General features: G+C 45.7%; 1 protein-coding gene across 22 annotated transcripts in view; it reads right to left on the reverse strand.

The window, feature by feature from the left end:
- Positions 1–24,616, reverse strand: part of BCAS3 (BCAS3 microtubule associated cell migration factor) — a 363,020-nt gene that overhangs the window by 33,928 nt on the left and 304,476 nt on the right. The window contains exon 24 of one of the 22 annotated variants that reach the window (XM_074594817.1): positions 8,848–10,381. The exons of the other annotated variants lie outside the window; for them this stretch is intronic. Within the exon in view, the coding sequence (XP_074450918.1) occupies positions 10,218–10,381 (164 nt within the window). The 3' untranslated portion in view covers positions 8,848–10,217. Of the gene's footprint in view, positions 1–8,847; positions 10,382–24,616 lie in introns of those variants that run through there. 22 annotated transcript variants of the gene reach the window in all.

Here is a 24,616-nt window from a genome sequence, read left to right on the forward strand (position 1 = left end):
AAAAAAACCTTAAAAGTTGTTTCCTTGCAAGCCTTCCAAGTCAGGGAAGATAAATTCTTTTGGCCTGATTCTGGATTCATGAAAAGCACGTGCCAAGTTGCACAAGCTAGTTATCTAAGCTCCAGCACAGACTGGACCTAGGAAGCACTGAAATCGCTGGTCCCAAGCCAGCTTAAGAATATACTTAATTTTAAACATGCAAACAGCTACGGCGACTTCAATGGTAGCATATATATGCTGAAAGTTAAGTGTGTGCTTAAGTGTGCTGCTGGAGCGGCGCCAGAGCGCTTGGTGACTCGCAGTCCCAAGGTCTGATCTCCTCCCAAAGCCTGTCCGCAGGAGGGATTTCACTCCAGCCAGCCGGGCTTCGGAAAGGCCAGGCAGGACCCAGCTGGTCAGGAGCCAGCAGACCCGTTCCTCGCTGTCTGAAGTTTTTCTCCGCATACGTTGAGGAGGTTTTGCCCTTGTCACTTACGTTATCCATCAGACATCTGGTGGCTGGGTAAGGCAGAGCGACGTTGCAAGGTGAGATGATGGAGTGAAAAAATTATTGCAACTGGCATGTCCTAGCCTAAGGCTTTCGGTCATTTAACTCATCTCACTCTCATCCTCGGCAAAGACTGTACTCAAAGGGCAGGAGATTTACCCTTCTACATGCCTCACGTTTGCACTTGGCAATTTGCAGCAGCAACTCCAAATGCAAACAGGAGTTAGGCAAAGCCGGCTCACCGTTTACAGCTAAAAGCAAAGCTTTCAGGAAGAAGCAAGAACTACTTAAAAAAAGTCATACAAGGACTTCTAGTGCCATGAATAACACTTTTTTTTACTTGGCGACGACCTCGTGTTACAGAAATCATAAAAGGTGACTAGAAGGGTGCGCCTATAGGGCATTATTCTTACGGGGAAAAATTAAGATTAAAATCTGTTTTACCAATGCCCTTGGAGTTTCTCCGTCCTCTCCCATCATATCACTGCCTATGAGAAAGCCCGCTACCTGCAGGTTTTCCAATAAAGGGCAGATGACCATTTGTGCACAGGTTAAAGTCTGTTGCCAGATGCTCGGTGAAACTCCTTGACTCAGACAAAGAAGGCTGTTCCAGGGGAGATGCTGACGGAAGGGACCACGCCAGATCCCCCAGCCCCTGCTGGCTGCTGCCCGCCGGGGAGCTGCGTCACTGCTTCAGCCGTGCACTTCCATCTGCACCGCTGAGACAAACGGATCTCCCACAAAAGCAGAGAAGGACAGAGAGTGGGTGCATCAACCCAAACAAATGCGGAAAAATGTCAAGGGTAAGAAGAAAGTCTGATAATTCATGTTGTGCCGTTAATTTATGAAACGCAGCATGCTCTAACTTGGAAGCACAAGAACCGGATTTTTATAGTAAATGTTCTTTTTCCTTCCTTCAGTAAAACCCATTTTGTAGCATGGATAGCAAGGACATGCTTTGCTGTGATTTATGAAGTAATGCAACCTGTAATGTAATTTGGGATTAACCATTCAACCAGAAGCCACCCAAAGCCCCAAGGGACCAGGTACACAGAGAGGGATGAAGGAGAAGCTTCGGAGTCTGGAAGTCCAAATCCCGATGCCCAAATCCTTGCCTAACCCCACAGGCCCTGTCCCTGTCTGGCAGATTTCCCTGGATCCAGGAAGAACCGCCCCAGTTTTCCCAGCACCTTGGCCCCTTCCCAAGCGCATCTGGGATGATGGAGGTAGGTGTTTCTCCCTGCCTGCTTCCCCAGGAGGGCCTGATGCAACCACTCAGCGCTGCACAAACTTTACAGCCCCCTCTAAATACACTTTACAGCACCAACTGGCTTAAGCACCCCAGAAAACGTGGGACCACTCACACCCGGAGATGAAGGAAAGCCCGTCTCTCCCCAGGGACCTGAAACCAGGTCCTGTGACCTGCTGGGTTGCAATACCTAAACCCTCCTGTGAAACCAGCTTTACTCCACGTGAACAGTTTGATGATTATACCCACGCCGCTTGCCGAGGCAAGATGGATCCTGCGAGCTGCAGACTACCATTCTCGGGGACCATAAACATCCCACTGAAATCATAGCTTGTACATATTTAAAAGGATAAACCTGCTACTAATAACTACGAATCAAATGAGAAGATTCCAATTTTTATGCCAGAAAGCTAACAAAAATCTTCAGTGGGTTATAAACAAGTATCTATCATTATAAACTAAGTTCAGCATGTAAAAATCCAAAGATGGAGTTTATTGTCTTTAATGGCTGAGAAATGACAAGTGTGTTTGGTTGAAAAGGAATTTAGCAAGAAGTAGTTCTGTACGAGAACCAAAATCCCTCTTAAAAAAAAGAAAATCACTGCTGACAGTTTTACAGTAGAATTAAGCCGCTGTGAACTTTCAGAAGTGGGGCTAATCACAAGTTTCTGCGGAATTTAACATGGAAAAGAAATCTGATTATTAGAGAGAAGCCTAGAACTCGGGTAGAAGCTGATCCTACACCTTTTCCAGTCTAAAATGATGAGTGAAACTAGTGACGTTTTGCAGAGGGGGTAGCTGTCGGACAGCCTGCTGAGCCGCCTCCCTTTTGGCAGCAGAGCGATGCTCTGTGAGACCATGAAGCAACCACTGTCCTACCCTTGTGTCCTAAAGAGCTTCCCACCAGAGTAAAGCCATCTACAGGTAGGCTCGGCGCAAAGTGTCGGGAGGGAAAACTTGCTTCAAAAGCAGAGAGCAGCAAATCCAAGGAGGTGAGCAAGCGGGCGTCAGGTACTAATGAAGATGTGAGGGATGCATCAGGTCTGATGATGTGGCTGTGTAAATACATGCAGAAGTATTCCCTACAGCGGGCAAGCTCAAAGGTGGAAGCTGTCCAAAGGGAATCTCTGAAAAAAGCCTGGACAGCAGCAAAAAAATGCGACAAAACCCTTGCCAAATGTTTTAGTGCTCTGCTGAAAGATCAAGGTGGAAGGAGCCTCTGCGCTGGAAGCCTTGGAACAAAGACAGACTTTCCTGGAACAGAGCGCCTAACTGTTCAAACATCAACCCATCATCTCAGTTGTGAACCGAAGAAATAACAATAATAATTTTACAGAGAGAGAAGAAAAAGGGAAGGGGGAGAAAGGAAGTAAAATCTTTTGCCAGTTCCAGGTACAATGACCTCCCTATCTGCAGATTAATTTAAATGGAAGAAAGCAAAAAAAAAGTGGGACGTGAGATGAAGTAAAGAAAACATTTCTAAGTACAACAAGTGACCAGATTGGAAACGCGTCCTAGGAGAAGTAACTTCTCCTAAGCACACAAGTATTACCTTCGATACATTAACAGGTTAACAGAGGCCCAAGTAGTTTTATACACGGAGAACAGATTCAAAAGGTATGTTCGGGCACGTTCAAAGAACCGAGGGATACGGTGCTGCGGCTCTGGCGTCTATCAAGCCATGTTTATTGATGTTCTTGCTAGCTGAGGCAAGGTTTGGGAACATGGATCATAACACCATTTTTATACCCTATAAAAGCACACTGCAAAGTGATGAGAAATGTGGATTGTTGAGTAGTGCCAGGCAAGTCCATTACAAAGAAGGAGCGCACTTTTTCGTGAGGCTTTTTACAACGCGAAGAGTAATTCTTTGCTTGCTGTGAAAAAAATTGGGAACCCTCCAAAGCATATGTTTCACAAATCTCCAAAAAGTGGAAAACAAGATTCCAAGAGGAGAAGTGTAGGAGGTGCAGTGTGAGAACACAAGTTGGGGACGAGCTTCCTGCATGTCCCGCCTCGGGGACAGATGGGGCAGGGACCAGCCCAGGACCTCTTCTAGCACACTTCAAGTCTGCACAGGGGCTCCGTCCCCAAGCTGTTTCTCCCACAGCTGATCTTCGGGCAGGATTTGGGACGGCACGGGAAGCTGGTTATCCTCTCTGTAATTACAACAGTTTTTGTTAAACTGCATTCAAAACAGGAGGTGAAAATGGAGATGTTTAAGACCACCTGCATTTTCCGCTTAATCGAGCAGAGAACTGCCTTCTCATTCCAAGTTGGAGAATTAGCATCTTAGCACCTTGTTTCTCCAAGACATTTGACCTTTGCAGCGCTACAAACTAAGACACTGGCTAATTTTCATCTAGTTGGACCCTGTTTGGAAACTACTGAGGAAGTGGGATACGTTGGAGGTGTTTTGGTGAAATATTTAAACAGGAGAGTTGCCACTGAGCTGAAGGCACCTTTTCCCCAGAGCCCCTGAAGCCCTGCCAGGGCGCAGCTGAAAGGAGGCCCAGAGATGACAGAGACCTTCAAAAGTGCGTAATTCAATCTTTTTCATGTCAACTTTGAAAGCCAGCCCCAAATCCTTGCCTGTATGTAAACACGGCAGTTCATCAGGTAGGACAAGGGAAAGCATCACCTAAAGAGGTCACATCAATATGATCTTCTTCAGGTAGATGCAAATAAGGCTACCAGGATTTGCTTACTGAAATCCTTCCCGACACATTCCGAATACTGTGGAAACCAGGGAGAACAGAGACAGTAAAATAACTCTCCAGGTTTATGTCCGAGTCTTGTTGATACCACTCTGACCAGCCCAGTAAAGTCGTTTGTCCATCTTACGCCTTAGTTTCTCCACCTGTATAATGGGCACGAGACAATATAGCTACTTGACTTCAATTTTCCAAAAATAAGTATCTGGGAATGCTCTGAGGTCTCAGTAGCAAGTCAGTGCATATCCCTGCTCACAAAAGACCCCCTGTAGCTAACAATATGACTTTGGAACACCTTGAAAATCCAAACCAGATGAGTGCTGTGCCCGTCTACATCAAAACGTTGCTGTTTTTCAAACCACCCCGTTGTTAGGTCAGAAAGCCTGTGAGGCCTTAGCTTCCGCAGGCTGTAGCATCAAAAGTTTTAGGCAAGTTTAGAGAACCCATCCTAATACTCAGAGCAGTGAAGACTAGCAGCCGAAGCTGAACTGGGAATCTCACTGTTCACAAAGAATGCAATTCACCTCCACGCTGAGAGCAGGCGCAAGGCCAATATACCATTTAAGACCCATTTTCAGGGCTTAGTAAGACTTAAGTGGCGCACAGACCTTGGGCTGGCCTTCGGCACGGGAGGGAGTTTTGCCCGTAATAAACTAGCAAGAGCCTGCAACGCAAATTTCTGCAAGACCTTTGACAGGATGACAGCTACAGAAACATAATAATCCAACAGACTTGTAACTGCTGAGTCCACCTACCCCCCTCATATAAATAATAGGTCCAAGACAAAGGAAGTGGAAATTAGATGCTTGTGGTGAATTGCAGAGAGCCAAAGACCTTATAAGATACCCAGTACTTACATCTACACTTAATTAGGAGTGAAACTGCAGACATGAGACCTCAACATGTGGTATTCACATGTGGGCTCAAAAACACTGTCAAAGCCAGTTTTCTTATGGTTAAAACGTTGAGGATATGATGCAGAGGGAAAGTCTGGAGATGCCTGATGGACAAGCCCAGCCGTCTGTGCAACGACACGCTGTGATTTACCAACTCAAACGCAGGGGCTGCTCCAGAGCTGGTCGCCCAGATGCCAAGTTTTGCCCTTCCACCCCATGCAAGCCAGACAACTACAGAGAGGTCCCGAGATGTCTGTTGTACGTATTGATTGAGCAGTTAAACCTAAACAAGAAGAAATCTGAAATTCAGATGTTAGTGTCAAAACTAATAGGAAACAGGATGCAGCTATAATGCAAACACAGTGGTCCAAATTCTGCTCTCAGTTACTACCCAGCGAGTCCAATATGAGCACAGGGAGAACGCATTCTGTTGCACATTAATGAAGAATTTTGTCTCACAGACTTAAAAATAAACTTGTAACTTTTTTTGACCCTATGTAAAATCCCAGCAAGATTTTCTCCAGGAATAGGCACAGGACAAAATTGCTTGTTATCCTGATATTACTTGACTTCAGAGACGTCTACAACAGAGCCGGGGTCTACTGGTGAAATCCCAGTTCCATCAAAACCAACAGGAGTTTTGCCAAGGCATTCAGTGAACGCAGGGTTTCACCCCAAATCTTTAAAGGAATATAATTTTCCGAAGAGAAAAAAATACATTAAACTACAAACAAATGCTTTCCTACGGATATTTTAAACAGATTTTAAAGAAAGTATCTAACTTAATTAAGAGCGCAAGTACATGGATGTCATCTTCACTTCTTGTATAAACAATTCACGATGACTCACATTTCTACAACACTGTAGTGAGTTGGACTAGCTCTCTGCAAACAAAACCAGAGACATCTGCAAATCGGATTTAAAATCTTTTTTTTTTTTTTTAAAAACAAAATGATTAAAAGTTGAAGAAACACTTCCATATGGAAGAATCTTACCCCAACAGGTCACCACAAAGACACTTCAAACACAATAAAACAGGAAGTGCTAAAAAAAGCATAGCAGCTCACAAAACCCCCCACAACCTTTTCCACAGAAAAAATATATGTCACCCTGAGCAGAAAAACCATTTGGCAGCGTAATGTGTCTTTAATCTGCTCAATTTGCTTATTATAGTAAAGGGTTAGAGGAATTTTCAAGCAGTGGCCAAAAATACTCCAATGATATCCTCCCCTCGAAAAGTAAACCTTACTTCAAGTGAATCAACTTCTTCAACTGGAATATTTCAAAGCCGAAAGTACCCCCACTGGAAAAAAAAAATCAAGCTCCTGTCCCCGAGGGATGGTTTGGCTGCTGAAACCCAGGACCAGCCATCGTTTGTCCCTGCCGGACTGTGCCAGGCACCCGCTCAGCTCCCTGCGGCAGGAGGTGAGCGGCAAACACCCAGCTGAGCTTTTTATGTGCCTTTTACTGGACTTTAGAAGGGCAAGTGTACTTTGAGGCATCACGGAAATTAAGTATCTTGGTACTCCTGGCCCCGAAGCCTGATGGCACGGGGCTGGGAGCTGAGCACTTGGGCGCAGAGCACAGCGGCGCTGCCGGCACCGGAGCCAAACTCAGCATTACCCGACGTCAGAAAAAAATTGATTTTGAGCCTATCGATTTGCCAAATCGCTTATCGACTTTGAGTGCCTTCAAAACCCAAGACAATAGTTAGAGGAGATGGATATAACCTAGAAAAACCACCTCCGAAGACGCACATTCCTTTTGTGCCTTCCCTAACACAAACAGGGCACAGGGCGATTTTAGTTAACCTTACTCCTGATGTTCTCGGCTCTACTGCCTCAAGTACTCGGTCATGTTAAACCTGATAATTTATAGAAATGCTGTGTCAGTTTTCCAGGTTGTCTACAATTAGAAAACCGTGAATGTGACCAACTTGCACCCGCCCGTGGCACGGATGGGCACAGCACCGAACCGGGGGGAACGGGGAAAGGAGAGATGCTGCAGGCACCACAGAGATGTCTACAAGAGGCCAACAAAGATAATAAGAGGAAAATATAAGGAAATCAAAGCTGTCTGCTCTTGATATTTAATATCCATGAGTTAAAGACAGAAAGGTGCAAAAAGCTTAATAGTATTTGTGGCTGAAATCAAAACTTTAAAAGAAACTTATAGTGAACAGTAATGTATGCAATGACATCTGGGACTGTAATCAGCAAACTGCTTTCAAGAGCTGCCAAAGCAAACAGCCAAATAACAAATCCACTTTACAGATCATCAATCTGGTCGGGCACTTGCCAAGGTAAATAGTACGAGGCTGAAGTTTGCTTTGCAAACCAGTGAGCTGGGAGTTTAGCAAGGCCTGCTTCCAGGACAGCAATGCTGGGGCAGGGTCCTCCTCGGGCCGGCCCAGAGGGAAGTTCAACAATCCCACATTCAGCCCGTGATTCGGGGTGCACGGAAAGATGAAATATAACCAATGTTAGGGATTAAAAAAAAAAAAAAAAGAGATCCAGGTTATGTTCATAACTCATTTCATGATGACGACTATTAATGCTGGTACAACTCAAACACAACCCCCTCAGATAAAGCAGAGTTTATTGTAACGCTGCTTTGCAGATTGGGCAACATTTCATGGGAACTCCAAACCTAAGACTGAAAAAAATTAGTAGGAAATGAACCTTCTTTTATTTTCAAATGAGATAAAATCTGGCTCCAACTACCATATTTTACATTTTAGGGAAGAGGATATAAAACATCAAACAGTGATTTTTTTTTCATTATGAATGCAAGAAAGATAATTTATGGCGGCTGCAAAACATTTATTTAAGAAGTAAAGCCTTTATGTTCTGCATACAATTTATAGGGTTGTAAAAGAAAGAAGTGAAACAACTGCAGCCATAACATGTGCATTTATGAATAATAATAATTGTAAGTCCGTTTTGTTAAATACAACTTCTGCTTCAGAGTTCACTCTTCAGTCGATTGGGAAGTCCTCGAGTGCAACCTCAGGTTTGTTTAACGTTACACTCTTGGCTAAAAAGAAAAAGGGAGTTCAAGACCAAACTGCTCGGCAGCGTATGTCAAGAACCGAACGGAGTGATAGCCCGATGCATATATAATACTTTTCAGCCAGTGAGAGACAGCGTATTCCTGGTGGAAATTGCCTCAGCTCAGTCTTTAAGTACAAATATTTGATGTTTGCGGCAGTCAGGCAGGGGTGTTGCGACACGGGGAGAGGAAAAGCTTGTCCCCGCCGCCGATGGCTTCTCATTCCCTCCCCTCGGGGCTGAAGAGCATCGGGCTCTTTCCCTTATTGCAACCAAAACCCCATTGCTTAAGTGCTGCGTTGATAAACATAAACCAAATGTGATGAAATTGGCCCAGTGTTTACTGCAAGAAAGGTGACTATTACACAGCTGTAACATGAGGTGGGCGCGCAGGCTGGGATGTGTGCGCGGGCCATTAAATGCACAACTCCCCCTTTTTATTTTTGCTTTAATTTGGCGTTTATCCTGGGCAACAACAGGCAGCATTGCTCAGCACTTTGAAAGCGCGCAGGTAACGCATCTTTTCAGCGCTCAGGAACCTGTTTGGGGGTCGCCTCCAGCCACGTTCAAGCTCCGTACCGTAAAACACCAGCAGTCCCTGCGCTGTGCCCTACGGTTTGATCATTGTCACCTGTTTTTTAGTTCTGGTAAGTGCCTCAAACAGTTACTCTAAGTTTTTAGCTAATCAAACCACGATGAAGCATGGGAACAATTTAGAGCCGTAGTTGGAAATAAGTAAGAGGATCCCCCACAGGCACAAAAAAATTCTGATGACGAATCTTTTCATGCTAATCAAGAGGTCCTGTATTCCTAATGAGTCGAGTCTCACGAACGTCCATACAGTGGGGCCAAGTTCCCAGTGGGTATTTATGGCACAGCCTGCTTTGAAGGGCTCGGTTCTCCACTCCAGACACGGCATTTTTCTCTCTTCATGCCGCAGACCGTCACGCTGCAGGCTCCGAGGAGCACGCTGCCTTCTCCACAAGCAAACGCCGCTCTTCCCCGCCACCGTGACCCCCCCAGCGTGTGCGGGTCTGTCCGGTGACCATTGACCAGCCGTCTACCTCCACCCCTTCCATACGCTCCATCTCTAATGAGCTAACGCCGACCCTCAGCTTCCCTCGTCGAGACGCTGGATTTTACTTATGTGGATATTTTCTATTTTGGGGAAGTTTTCCCTTCTACTTCTGTTACACTGAAAAAAGCCAGCATCTGGTATCACAATCCAAGCAGATACGGCTACCCTAAACACTGAGCTTTCAGAGGCTTGGCAGGATCCCTGCTCCGCGCCGCGAGGAGCTGCCGGTGGCCAAATACACTGATAAAAAGGATGTGTAACTCCTCAACACTATCCATGATGGAAACAACTGCAGCTCTCACTGGAGGTCAGGACGCACACGAAAACAAGCCTACATGTGTAGCAGATTACAACAAACACATGGCCAAGATGGACTCGACAGATCAAATGTTGGAATCGTATGATGACACATGGAAAAGTGGAGTTTAGCAGGGGGAAAAAAGCAACTGAGAGCCCATATGTTCAATTAGCAAGATACAAAGCTTTTGTTGTATACCAAAAATAGCAAATAAAAGTCTGTTGTCATTTTTGGATATCCAGATGTGTTTCATTTCCAGCTTCACATCTGAACGTGTGGACCTGCCTGAAGATGAAAGAGAGGAAAGTGTGGCAATGGCTGAAGGGTATAATTACATCAAAACTCTTCCTTCCAAACAATGGGCGATTACGCTCCCCCGCACCTTACACAGCCCGGCCTGTGCGCGAGCCCGGGGCCGGCTGCTCAGACTTCAGCAGGCTTTTACCTACTTTCCAGAGCAGGGATGGCACCTTAGCAGAGATCTTCTCTCGCAAACGTGATTCCTCCTCATGCCGACAGTTGTGCAGCTGCCTCTCCCGTGCCCCATCAGCTCCATGGCCTCGGCTCCCACGGTGAAGAAATGATATCCCTCCCCATGGGAGCCACAGGCTACGAGTGGAAATTTGCAGTGACCAATTAAGAAAAGTCTCCGTCTTGATGGTTACTTTGAAATATCCCATCTTTTCAAAGAATCCTAAGAGCATCAGGATTTCTACCTCCCGAGCAGACTCACAAAGGGCAGAAGTGAATGCCAAGTCACGAGTATAACAACAGCTACCTGGCCAGAGACCGTATAAAGAAAACACCAGTCTATAACCAATAAACACAAGTTACTTAGGTAGCACTCAAACAAAACCAGATGGTTTCATCTACTGCAGGTTTCCCTTTCCTCATTTTTTCCCCTCGTTGTTTTTGAATTTAAATTACGTTCAAACAAGGAACACTTGCCAATGATGCGACTTCCCAGACGAGGCTTCAGGTGTGCTGCCCTGCTCTGACACCGTGTCTAATTAAGGCAGGAGTTTATTTAACCAGCTTTTAGAGAAGCAGAGGTGAAACTGTGGATGCTACCGGCAGTGCTGTAGCACGTACCCTCAGCAGAGCGCTTGGCTGAGACTTATCCTGGTGGCCACCAGCACCACCTCCAAGCCCACACCTCCCAAGCAGCAAGGCGTTTATCCTCCGGGCATGGCTGTGGGGCAGTATTATTATCTCTCATTCACAAATGGAAAAACTGAAAACACGCAGAGATTAAGTTACATGCCCAGGATCACCCAAGAAGCCTGTGGCTGAGCTGGGATTAGACCTTCGAGCTCCCCAGTCCTTGCCCAGCTCTTAACCACACCACCATCCTTCCTGAATGCTTTTATGTAGTTATATTTATCTTTATGTAGGGTCATCTTGGCTCCCATTATGAAAAGCACATATGGTTTCCAGTCCTCAAATTGCCTGGGTAAGGGTTAAATATTCAAATATAATGTTATTCCTGGCATTTATGGAAAAGTTTCTCAGTGCCGATTCCAAAATCCCATGGCTTTTTTGGTGCTGCTGCTCTGTATCACTGATAGTTATAAACGGGCTTGTCGCTTCCATGCCTATGAATTGATAAAAATGAAGTCCTTTATCCAAAGGATTAAAATTAGACTAAATGATAAGAATGTGGCTACACGCTTGCTTTTGCTAACGTTCTAATATGAATTTTATGGTCATACAGCTGGTATCAACAGAATTACAGGAAGAAGGAAAACCAGTGAATGTTCCTGCAATGACCTATGCACACCCAGCATAATCCCGTGAGCTCAAATTCCTTGTGTTAGAGTGCCTTTATCATAAATTTCCAAATCACAAAACCCCTCTGTATGGCAGCGACCAGATGTAGTAACACGAAAGGTTCATCAAAAAAGAAATGATGCTAATAACCACCAAACGAAAACAAGCACCTCTTGCCACCATCATCTCGTTGGCACTGCTGCGCAAATTATTACTAAAAGAAATCCAAATGGCAAAGCCACTCGTACCAATCTGTACTCCGGGGTCTATTTTGGGCATCGCCTCCACCTGGGAGCGTGGTTAAGCACTTGAGTCCTGATTCAGCTAAACCAGAATTGCTAGGCTTTGTCTCACGGTGCCTTTGGTGGCATCCAGACCGTTCCAGTACACCCTGTGATCCCCAGTCAGCTCACCCAGGCGCAGGGGTGCAGCAGACAGGAACACCTGCCAGGGCACCATCACTGTACGGTTGTTTTTAAACTGCGGTGTGTGTCCGAGCACCTTAATGCTTCTCATGTTACTACAGCGTGTTGTGCTGCGGTGCATAAAGACCAGAAAGAAGAAGAAAAAGGGAGATTTACTATCACGGTCTATCTTCTAGATTAGTAATGATTGATGGACTCTGTGTGTATATCTGATTTTTGTTTCCACTCTGTGTAATGTCTAAAGGAATAAGAGGAGTGAGTAATGCATCTTGCTCCCAGAAAGCAGCAGACGGGCAAACCCACGGGGCTGGGACGTTACTTGCCAGCATCACGCACCGCAGATGCGGGACTCGCCTGGCAAGTGCCAAGGGACAGGAGCTCCCCGTATCGCCCCAGCAGACACAGTGAACCCCCCAGTCCCTGCTGCTTCCTCACCAAATACCCAACTGCGGCCCCAAGGAGGTCTCGTTACATGTCATCGTGTTTTTCGGCTCCTTTAGAAAGGATGTGGAATGGTATCTGCAGGCATTGTTTGGAGGGCACTGATAACCACACCACATATGAAGGGAAGCTCGGTGTTTCCATCTAATCTGTACGACGTGCAGGTCTAAGATACCATGGTGTTTCTGCAACTGTTCACTTAATTATTTTTAAATAGATCAGCCACAAGATCCACCCAGCCAAAACAAGGAGAAAACACATTCCACAGAACGAAGGCAGTTGGATTAAAAAACCTTCCTGCGCTCACTAAATATCATGTCAGACTTTCAGCAGGCACCACGCTTTTTAAAGATCCGTCTGTTTACTCCATCATTACTAATATTCAAGATACATTTAAAGTAAATAGGTTAGCAAAGCATTTGATCTCATTGCTATGTAGCGCAGAATCCCAGCAGACTGAATTTCCTGGTACACCAAACCATTCTGAGATTCCTTGAAATCTTGACTCGTTCTCCTCTATTCCAGTGCTAACACCAGCGCTGCTCTGGTAGAACCAAGCTGCTGTTGGGAACAAAAAGCCAGTACAATTTAATTAATAACAGCTATGGTCTCAATTCAGCAGAGGTCCAGGAACTGACTGCAACGGTGCTATGTGCCTTGCTGACTCCAGGGGCCAAAGTCTCAGCCAACATCACAGGGTGCCCAAGAGGTGGGAGATGCCCCATCCCTGGAAACATTCCAGGCCAGGCTGGACCAGGCTCTGGGCAACCTGCTCTAGTTGAAGATGTCCCTGCTCATGGCAGGGGGTTGGATGAGATGGCCTTTAATTGCCCCTTCCAACCCAAACTATTCTGTGTTTCTGTGGTCACTTGTGGGGGTGTGAGCTCCTACCCACCGCCCCGGGCAGCGCCAGGAGCACCCACTCGGCTGTTTGCCTGCCTGGCTCTTCGAATAAAACCCCTGCAAAGCCACTCGGGTTTAGTGGGAGCTGCAGAAACATCCACTCTCGCACCATTTGAAAGACTGCCACATACTTTCAGCCCTTCTCCTTGTCCCTCGCCGCCATCCCTCTGCTCCAGCACACCGCGTGCCCTGTTCTGCTCATACACCTTAAGGAAACATGCTCTACTTGATCACTGAAACAACACAAGAAAGGGGGGAAAAAAGGCCCCAAACCCCCAAACATCAAAAACTTGCAGCAGCAGAGCTGAGGGGAAATGAACCGTGGGGTTGGGAGGAGAAGGCAGGGTCAGGGAAGGGCTGGGAGCCTCTTAAACTGGCTTTGCTGGGGGATAAGATGCTCGTGTAACTACACCCTTATTAGTGTTATTTTTTTAAAGCTGGATCATTTCACAGATCTGCTTTAAAAACATGTCATAAATGAGATCTGCTGCAATGGAACAGTAATATGTGCCTACAGCTGGAGCCTGAATGGAGCTGTGCTAATTTAGGCCAGCTGAAGACCTGAGCCTGTACTACCCCAAACTTCGTTTCACCAGTCCGAAGGGGGCAAAAAGTCCTAACTGGACTTTTTTAGTGCAACCAGGCACTATTCTGCCCTCAAATGTAACACCTATCTCGAAGATTAATTTTCTTGGTACTGAAGATTAAAAAAAATAATTAAACAAACCCCTGAAAAGCTCTCATTTTAATTTAAGGTTTCATTTTGAAATAGTTGGAAAACTTCCAGATCTTCAAAGTTTTGCCCAAAAATAGAAAGTATGTTCTGCAACTGATTTTAAAGAGCTGTTCTGTTTATTTATTTATTTAGTAATTCAAGTATTACCACAACCACTCTTTTAAAAAAAATAAACCCCGAAGGATTTCTTGCCATTCGGTCCCTGGCAGGGAGGCACCTGTATTTCTCAGCGCAGGTTGTGATGCTCCGGCAGGGAGATGCCGGTAACTACATAAAGGGATTACCCGTCCCTCTTTAACAGGGTGGCAGGAGAGCCCTTCTGCTCTTTAAAATGCAAAATGCTCAAGAAGTGCCAGCAGTGCCGATGAGAGGAGCACGCCTGGCATCCCTGCAACCCTGGCTTCCCACCGAAAACTGGGCATAGAGGCAGCGATACCAGGAGCTGGAGCTACACCGACACGGCTGGGCGCAAACACGCAGCCCACGGTGCTGCTGCCCTGGGACAAGACACGTCCCTTCTTACGTACAGACCCCTACAGAGGTGGAAGAGAAGAAAAGTAATACACACACAAAGGCTATCTTGTAAAAGCCCCCGTATCGTCTCCCTGGAAGAGGCATGACCGCAGCTCCTGCCTCTGCTACAGCATCCGACGTGCAGCCTCAGGCAGGTCACTTCATCTCAGAAGCTGGTTTACAGCTGTCTCAGCTGTACAGACAGTTAATACCTCCTTGCACTGAAAAGCATAATTCACTAATGCCTATAAAACAGTTGGTGCTTCCCACATGCAAGTGTTAGGAGGAGGCGGGGTGTTGCTGCTCTTTCAAGGAAATGTTCTGCGGCAATTACATTGTGAGAGACACCCCGGCTTTGCCAAATGACACTATTAGGAAAGTATGTAGACAAAAGCCAAAAGAGAAAACCTTTTTAATTATAATTTTGGCACTTAAGCAATGATTCATATTTACAAACCTCTATGCAAGCTACTCACGCTCCTGCCGACGGAGGCACGCAGCTTGGGCTGCTGGCTCAGAGGAGCGTGGGCTGGGGTTCACGCGGGGCTGGCACCCTCACCAGTTATCCTACTGGGTACGTGAGACGGAGGAGAACAGGAGGAGACAGGAGGAGAAGAATGAGATGGAGAGGGCAGAAGAAGTCCTGTCTCTGCCGCAGAACAGTGGGGTAAGCGCTGATGGAGTCAGGGGTCAGACCGGGCTCCACACACTGGGGCCGCCCGGCAGGACTCTCCCTCCCCCCCTGCTCCTGTGCCCTTCCCCACCAGCCCAAAAACTGGTCCTTGAATATTTATTATATCCTCATTTTCCCAGCCTTCTTGTCCATAGCCTGGTAGCTGCTGGCCTAGTGCTTACCGTGTTTTTAAAAACATTCTTGTATTTATAGGTGTCATGATATTTCTACAGGACTGAGCGGGCTCTTCCAGTGGAAGACTCCCATCAGCTGTGATGCGTAACAGCACCGATCCCATAGGAAAAGCCGGAATGTGGCAAGAGAGGAGAGCCTGAATCACACCTGATGTCTCTGCCGCCTGCCCGGGATGCTGGCGGGCACCGGTGCGACCTCCCCTGCCTTCACCCACCACGGTGGCAATTTTACTGCTTTGCAACATATGCGTTTTTGACACATTCTGCATAAATAATTTATTATAGAGACAGATTAAAGTTACAAGGCATTAAATCTTGCACTTTCAGCTTCACAGAAGTTTTCAGCGCTGCTGGGCCCAGGGCTTGTTTTAAGTAACCCAGAGGGGGAAAATCCACAGTGCTCCCATGATATACGTTAAAGTAATCTGCTTTTTATTTCAATTTGGAAAAAGTTAAGTAAAGCAAACCCTCAGATCTAAGCTACGGGATTGAAGGAACAGGTTGCAAGGAGAGGAGGAAATTCAACCGTATCCACATGAATGACTTAAGATTTAGTTTCTAAAACTATATCTGATTAACCAAAGACTTTTATTTTCACCTAGTAACTACATTAAATACAAACAGACATCAATCAGAGAGAAAAAACAATCATTACTGTTTCTACCAGCTGAAGCCATCACTTCCATGCTATTTGGCAGAGACATTTTTGTGGCACTCACAAATTGTGGCATTTTGGGGCAGCAGGAGAGGCGGCAGCGGAGCCCAGCAGCCTCCCTTGGACACGCTGGTGCCACTGCAGCCCTGGGGATCGCTCCGCTCGCCTGAAAGGACGAAGGCTCGTATGTCTTTAAATCAGCATGCATCAATATATTACAGTATCAGTGTAAAACTCTGGCCAGATCCTTCCAAAGCCACCAAGCCACTTCTTTTTCTCTTCCCAAGGCTTTCTGTCCGGAGTGGCTCGTTGCACCCAGCGGGCTCTCTGGGCTCAGAGTCAGGCAGGGGATTTTCGGTCCAAGTTCAGACTCACAACACGATGCTCTGACCAATGCAAAATGTGGGCACTTGTCACCAAAGCCATCCTTTGGAAAGGTGTTTCAACATTTTGCTTTTCTGCTTAATAAGATCCTTTTCAGAACTACCGTTAAATGTGAAAAATCAGAATATGGAGCTATGTTTCTCAGAGATGTTTAAAAAACCAAAACCCAAGTGAGGAACCCATAGTAGATCAAAACGTCACTAACATAAATGCATGCACTAATATAAATGTGTTTTAAGAAACAATTATACTGGAGGGAGCTGATACTTTGTAAATTACTTCGATGAACTTCAAATCAAGACACTCGGGAGCTGGATTTCTTACAGGGACTGTTTTGCCGCGCTGCACCACAGCGGAGCAGCGAAGCGACAATGGAAAATAATCATCTTCGGGTGGCCCTTCCGCAATTTACGAAAACTGAGTTAATGTCTCAATCCGCTTAACAAAAGCGTCCAAAATACCAACCAACCAAAACCCAACCACACCACATAATATTCTTCAATTCTGCACTAAAAAAGCCTTTTCGCAGTTGTCATTGGATGGCACTTTTGTTTGTGATCTCAGCAGAGACACCAAAACCAAAGCAACTACACGGAAATAGGATTTCAGGCTGTTTCTCCCTTCTAAAAATGGTCCCAGCAAACGTGGGCGAGAGGCGGACTGGACCCCCCCACCTGCTCCCCGCACAACCAAAGCCATCCTGTGCAACGCTATCGATGCAGCGCTCTTTCATGAACTCCAAATTCACTTATTTTAATAAAACATGCTACTCGGAGCCATCTGACATTTATTATGCTTAAGCAACATAAAATGGAAAAGAAACATCTATGACCAGAAACAACCCTTCAACTCACTTTTATTGCCAAGGTTCTGAAATTCTTTTTTTTTTTTCCCCCTTTCTTTTTGCTAATAACTGTGCCTCCCCGCTTCACCTTGCCTGCCGCAATATTGCAGGAAATTCCCTGAAAGAAACTCTAATGTGGATGGCAGCTGTGCAGTTTAAAGCCGAGCAAGCCTTTAATTTCAGGGGTTCGGGCTGGACTAAACGTTCCCGTGTCCCGCTGCGAAGCTGCGAACGCTTTCCTGCTCCTTCAGAGGGAAAACGCAGAGGGAAATGTGCCCGCTCGGAAAGGGACGGCTCCAGAAGTGCCCGTAGCATCAAGGTGACGCCGTCGGATGTTAAACCTCGCTCGTGGGGCTGCCCTGCTTCGGATTTGTGAGCCCGGCGGGCTGATACAGGAGGGGCTGTATCTTTAAGCTTGCAAGCCTTTGCCTGTGCCCATATATCACTGCTCCATGCTGCGGTGGCTTGTCTGCCTGCTGCTCAAATTTGTCCAATTAGACACGGCCCCACAGGGTGGAATTCAGTGTGAAATGCGTCTCCTGATGTCTGCAAATTAACCAACACAGACATGCTGCTTTAAGGCCTGTCAGTGACAGGCAGAGCGATGCCCGCCCGGGACAAAAGCGGGAGGACCGGCTGTGTAAAAGCCCGGATCAGCCTGTTAAGGGATTCCCAGACTCAGCGAGGTAAAGTGTGTGAGCCGCCGCGGCACTTCGCACCTCAAGCTGTGCTGTCTCACACCACTGACCCCTCCATGGCGACATAAGTCTCAAGAAGAAGCCAGGATTATCTGTCTAAGAGCCTTACGTGTGTCATGTAAGGTCAGGTGCCAACTGCAATGTAAATTAGTAGTTAAGAGTATTGGTAGCTAGACAGATGCTGGGAGCCTCAATTAGAAAGAAAAGTCAGATTATAAGTAATTAAGAGATACAAAAAATGCTTCAGAGGCTAAATACCTAAACTGCCTCCAGTGTATTTTTTTTTTTTTAATAAAGCACGCATTCCTGAGCTCTCCCAGATTCTGCCTGAAACATCTCTGCAGACTCCAAAGCTGGTCTCCACGCTGACAAAAATCCCTGGCATGCCAGTGTCAAAAGTACCAGAAGGGGAATTATGGAAGCGGGGTGCCTGGATTGGGCAGAGCCCAACCCGAGTCATCATTTTTGCTTCCCAGCTGATAGAAAAGGGAGAGCTTTTTTCCTCTTCTGCCATAAACAGGTCTAACGGCTTTTCAAATACCTGTATAATTTAGTAATTTCTGGTTTTGATATTGTTAAAGAGGAAGAGAGACAGCTATATCTCCTTTAAGAAGTGCTGCTACTGCTGCTGGATCTCCGAGACCCAATAACGCACGCAGCTAACCGTAAGCCTGCTGATGACCTGGCGACCCAAATCCATTTTATAAATACGAAGACCTCGAATATCTGCAGCACAGTAAGAAAATAAAATCAGAAGTCGCCCTTTCGGAGACGGGCAAACCACTGCGGAAGGTCTAAACGATACGGCCTGGGGGGCAGGTGAGTTTGCAGGCGAGCAAGGAGCACCTGGTGTAGGTAGGAAATATTTTATTTGTATTCAGTTCTCAGCACCTTTTCCTTGAGGTTTGCCACCGGACATCTGGCCAGTTGAGGAGAGCACTTTAAAGATACGCTTGATTTAGAGGCACCGAGATTTAAGCACCATGCTTAAATGCTTTCCTAAGCATGGAAGAAGTTAAGCATATGCTTAAGTATATTATGGAAGGGAGGCGGGAGCAATTACCCCGGAGAGACGGCGGCTGCAGGGACCGCTGGCCCCACGGCGCTTGTGGGGCTGGGCTCTTACATTTCAGAAAGCGTTAAAACACATGGAAAACCATACACTTAGGTTACTTATCAGGGCGCTCCAGCTTTGAAGAAGCCACTCGCTATTTTTAAGTGTTTTTCTTTTTTTTTTTGAGACCAAAAGACCATAATGGGTTCCTGAGAGCTCCGTGAGACTACAGTAGCACCGGCAAAGGGCTAAGGAACACTTATGTCAACAGGGAGCTCGATGCTAAGGCAAGCACTTCAAAATCCTGAGAAAATTCTTCCAAAATAGTTTTGCGTTTCAGTTTGCTGTGTTTTCAAAATACCCTGTGTTCGGAGCGGGGGTGGGTGGGATGCTTCTTGTTATTTTACAAATCATTCTGCATTTTCACAACCATAAATCATGGAAGGAATTGACAAACTCCTGACATTGATTAAATGGCAGCTGATCCCTGAAATTACATTACCATTATTTGTACAACACCTAAGGTTCCCAACTGCTGTTAGGCCCTGGACAGCCATATAACAATCCTCTGGCCACGGACCTCGCGCACATTTTATCGCACAGCAAACGATTATGAGCAAATAAGCCCTAGCAGAAAAGGGTGGAACTGGAAACGCTATTGCTGCCACGCAGATATAACAACTGAAGGGGGTAGAAAGGAATCACGTAAAATATACGGTCGATGTCAAAGGATAACTGGATTTTTTCTTTCTTCCAAAAAAAGCATCTGTATGGTAAAAGTATTGCAATGCTACTGTACGACCTTCCCACCAGAAGCAAAGGCCCTGAACTGCCCTGTTCTGTCGAAGGATGCCTAAGACAGAAGCAGGGACCACTCAGCTGAAAGCAACCATCCCTGGATTTTTACCTTTTTTTTTATTTACTTGGTGGAAAGGACGTCTCTTTCCCTGAATTAAAGCTCTGGAAAGTTTCGCCGCCCTGGATTTTTACCTTTTTTTTGTTATTCACTTGGTGGAAAGGACATGTCTCTCCCCGAATTAAAACTCTGGAAAGTTTCGCCATCAGCGTAGCCCGTCTATCCAGCTCTTAGCGGCCCTACCGAGGGCGCGGCGAACGGAAGACTGGCAGGAAAAGCTGTTTGGGAGGAGGCGGGAGGAGGAGCGGCCGGCGCGGCCGCCGCACACCCTGCCCGCAGGAACAAGAAGCTCTTGGTTATCGGCGGCAATAGGGGTAATTGAAGACCCCGTCTTCTGCTCACAAGTTTTGCCATAGGACACAGAGCACAACAACCTTCTTTGTAATTTAGATCACGAGTTACAGAGATATTATCCTATGACGATAAAACTTGTCTTATGCAACAAGTAAGAGCTGAATACGGACGAGGGGAAGACTGGGAAGTATTGTTAACATGAACCTTTGGAAGCGTTTCTGCATATTTTTGTCACCCTTTTGTCCTTTCAGAAGCTGTGTGGATAGTTATGGCAGGGCTGACTATGTTATCTTATGTACTAAATCCGCCTAGATCTGTAGATGATGTCTTAGGGGGTGAAAAAGATTAATAAGGAATCACTCCAATGGCTTTAGGACAGCTAAGAATCTTAACCCATTTAACCTCCCCTAAAACACACAATCAGATCAGAGGAAGTTGTAGGAAACTCATTTCAAAGACTCCAGGCGACACTTTTTAGGTCAGATTTACAAAGCTCATTAGAATGAAGGTCTGTTACTTTAGATTTTAATACTAAGACATACTAAGAAACCCTCTTGCCCCATTTAGGAAACATACAAAGCAAAGAACGCAAACTTTAAAAAGAAACTTAATCTTAATGCATGTGTTCTGCCACCAAATCTGAGTAAAACCTTCCTAGCTTATGTTCTTACAGAAAACAGGAGAAAACATATCAAAAAGGGACACCAAATGCCTATTTATTTACATCTTTTTATCCTTTGAAGTAGCACGTGGCAAGTACAGAGAATACAATTCTTTGCAAATTGTATTTGCTCTGGTAGAAAGAAAGAGAACCGTTGAGACACCTAAGTTCCTGATTTTCCTTGTTCCTGTCAGCTGCCTCAAAAAACTATCTGTTTTTCCCAAAGGTGTGAGCGCGCTGAGGGGCTGCCCCAGAGGTTGTGCATTGAGGGCCACCGACACCGACTGCATCCACTCGCGTATGTGGGTCGGGCCCACAGGCAGCTGCGAGGAGAGGGGAGGGAACGAGGGCGGTCAAGGCTCCTGCTCCCCGGTTTGTGCAGAAAGAGCACGAAAACTGAAGGCGAGCTCGAGCTGATCTTCTTTGTGATAAGACAGCGCCTCTTAAGTAGAGGAATTAGGACACAAAAATGGAAAAAAAAAAATACAACAGAAGTATGTCATTTCATGGCCTAATATGATCGTACGTATCCAGCCGGATTTTGGTCGAAGGGAAACGGCATACTGAACTTGAAATAAAAAAGAAGAGATTCCTTTATGTAATATTGGAATGACAAGCCATCAGAATTTTGTGGTTAATTAGGGAGAAAAAGTCCTATGTGGAATGAGGTAGATGGCTTGGCAAACTTTAATTTTAATCTCGTGATATCTCCTAATAACAAAAGGCCTCTATGATATATCAAACAAATTTATAAGTGTATGATCAATAGGTTTGACATGTTATTTAATTATGATTCTTCATGACAGAGACAATATGAAAAACTAGTGTCAACATTCTGACAGTGGAATAAATAAATAGATGTAATTATTTCTTATACTGATCCCAGATGAATTGTAATGTATCGGGCCAGACTGCAGTCCAGAGTTCTAAGGTTTCCTTAATATGATAGAGTTTGATGTAAGGGGTGTCATGTATCCAATATTTTGCTGTTTTATTAGAATAAAAAGCTCTCCGGGGATTTCAAGTTCAAATGGTCACAAGTCTCCCCCTCCATTGCCATTGTGCTTAAAGCAAGGACAAGCACTGAAATATGTTTAGAAAAATGCTAGTACAGCTGGAAAAAGCAAAACATTAGCCTGCATGAATCTGAAAAAAAACCCCTGAACTCTGGGGTTGTATGATATTTACCCATAAATGTGATTTTTTGGCCATTTTTCTCTACCCTAAGCACATGCCAGTCTTGGAAGTGAGGTCTGGACACACAAGATACCCGATGTGTAAAGAGGGTCCTCAGGGCTGGGCTCAGCCCAGAGTTTTTTTGCAGGACGAACCCACTCCCTGCGGCAGAGCTGAGCATCCACATTCCTCCGTGAGGAGAGAAATGAGCTGCAGCGGTGGGTCGGGCCGAAGGCAGCCAGCGCACTTGTGGCCATTATCGCGCAGACGGGAAAGAATGCGCTATCTGTTCCTTTGGCCAAGAGAAATTATAGTTAACATTTAACATGAGGGAACGAACTTCAAAGGAAAGCCAGCTGGATTTGAATAATGGGAGATGAAAATGCTAACACCAGCACAAACTTGCAGGTGGTCGTATTTGGCTGAAAAGAACACATCCGCAGCAGAGGAGCCTGCAAAGCAATGCCTGAGACAACGCTGCTGTTCGCCAGGGAGCAGAGAAGGGCTCCGGAGAGCTGCTCCATGTGCGGGACGGAGATGGGAGCCCGGAGGTGGCCGAGCATCCCTGCAGACCCCCGTGGAGCTCCTGGTGCAGCCGCGGTGCTCAGGGCGCACCACGCAGTCGGAGCAGCTCGCCCTGCCAGAGCACGACGCGCTGACAAACGGGTTGGGAACCGGTGGCAATATAAGAAAGAATAAAAGAAAGAATAATAAGAAATAAGAAAACAGCTGCGTGCTCCACTAATATAGGACTCCAAGGGTTTTCACGCGTTGTTCTCTACCGTAAGCAGACGGGCAGATGAAATAAGAAAAAGTCACCAGACCCACAGATAATAGATATTCAGCTTTTCCATGAGATTCCGCACTAAAAGCTGCAGAACCGCGTCTCTTCTGATGGACTAAATCTCGAACAAAACGCTGTGCCCTGCATGGCTTCACAGCGAGATTTGAGAGGGAAGCCCGTGCCTTTCCGGCTCGGTAGGAAACCACTTGAGCAGGCAGGGTATGATTCAGCTGGGTTTATTTCTGAAACTACCCAGGAGATCCTTTCAAGCCTGTTGATACAAAAACGCTGACTTAACGTCTCCTTCCCCTGTCAGCTGGCTGCTTCTCACACAGGAGATCAACTGCGCTTCAGTCAAATAATGGCGTTCCCATAAATTACATCGATTAAATACGCTCAATTTAACACAGGTATAATACTTATGCAGATTATTACTAGGAGAAGGAGACAGAAGCACTGAGAGTATGCAGAAATCCTCTACGCAAGTCATTTTTGCTAGATTTTTTCCTTATTTTTAAAGGCAGCTGAGTATTCTCTGACATGTCAACACTGACCTTGCTGGCGAATTTATAAACAAATAGCACCTATAAAATTGGGACAAAAGTAACTATTCACTGTCTGTATATAGTATAAAAAGCGAACAGTAAATTTTAACAAATTTGTTTCTCCTCTCTGACTTCTGCCTCAAGACCAGAGACAAATGGCAAATAAAGGGTGGCAACAGTCCCTAAGGGAACAGCCTCCAGCTCTATTAAACCCAAATGGAAGTGATTTCTAAGGGCACTGCACCAGGAATGCCTTTTCTCTGGTGGCCACAGATTTAAGGGTTGTTTGCAAGAGGACAGAGCCGTTCAAAGGTCTGAGACCTCGCAGTAATTATTTTCATGATGTGATATGCTGATTATTTCAGTACAAACCGCCAGAAATAAAATAAGCCGTAGTTCTGTCCTTCCTCGGGGTCTGAAATAACTGCCTCCAGCAGGAGTTACCGTTCCATGGGGTTTCTACAAGAAATAACCATCCAATTTATTATTGCATTTCTGAACATTTTTATAATTACATGGCCACTGCTCATTTTACTTTTTAAAAAATTCCTTTCTCAGGCAGCAAACATTTTATTCTCGGCTATTATCAGAAGCCACGTAGACCTGCAAAACTGGCTTACAGAAGCCGCCGATACTGGTACGAATCTGCACACTGAATACATGAATTTACCTGCAGATTAAGCAAAGGAGCGGGTGAGCCTCCTGCCCGCAGCCCCGGCTCCCCGTAAAGCAGACTGGAACCAGATAAACCCTGTGACCTGCCCAGATTTCTGTACGGCCAGAGCAGGGCCAGAAATATCTGCCACGCAAGGAAATCAAAACCGCCTACTGCTGCCTAGTAAGGAATATGGATAAGGACTAACATAGAATATTAATATTGCTGTAAAATGTTTTTTAGACAATCTTGCATAAAGCATCAGGGCAAAATTTGAAAGACCTGTTGTGGTGCCTGTTTTTTAAGCGTAACACAGCACACCCTTAGTCGTTAAGCAGATGATGCTAGTTTTAACAAACGAAGCTGGATTAATTTAAAGTATTTAAAGTGATCAGCAGTCCTTAGGTTAAAGAACATATGTCATTGTCATCTAAGTTTCTGTTTTGATGAAAACATACTGACAATCTGGGCTCCTCTACAGCCCAGCGTGCAAAGCGGCTACCTGAGCCCTTGGCTACCTGAG

This window comes from Larus michahellis, chromosome 7 (genome assembly GCF_964199755.1).
Source record: "Larus michahellis chromosome 7, bLarMic1.1, whole genome shotgun sequence".
Lineage (NCBI taxonomy): Eukaryota > Metazoa > Chordata > Aves > Charadriiformes > Laridae > Larus > Larus michahellis.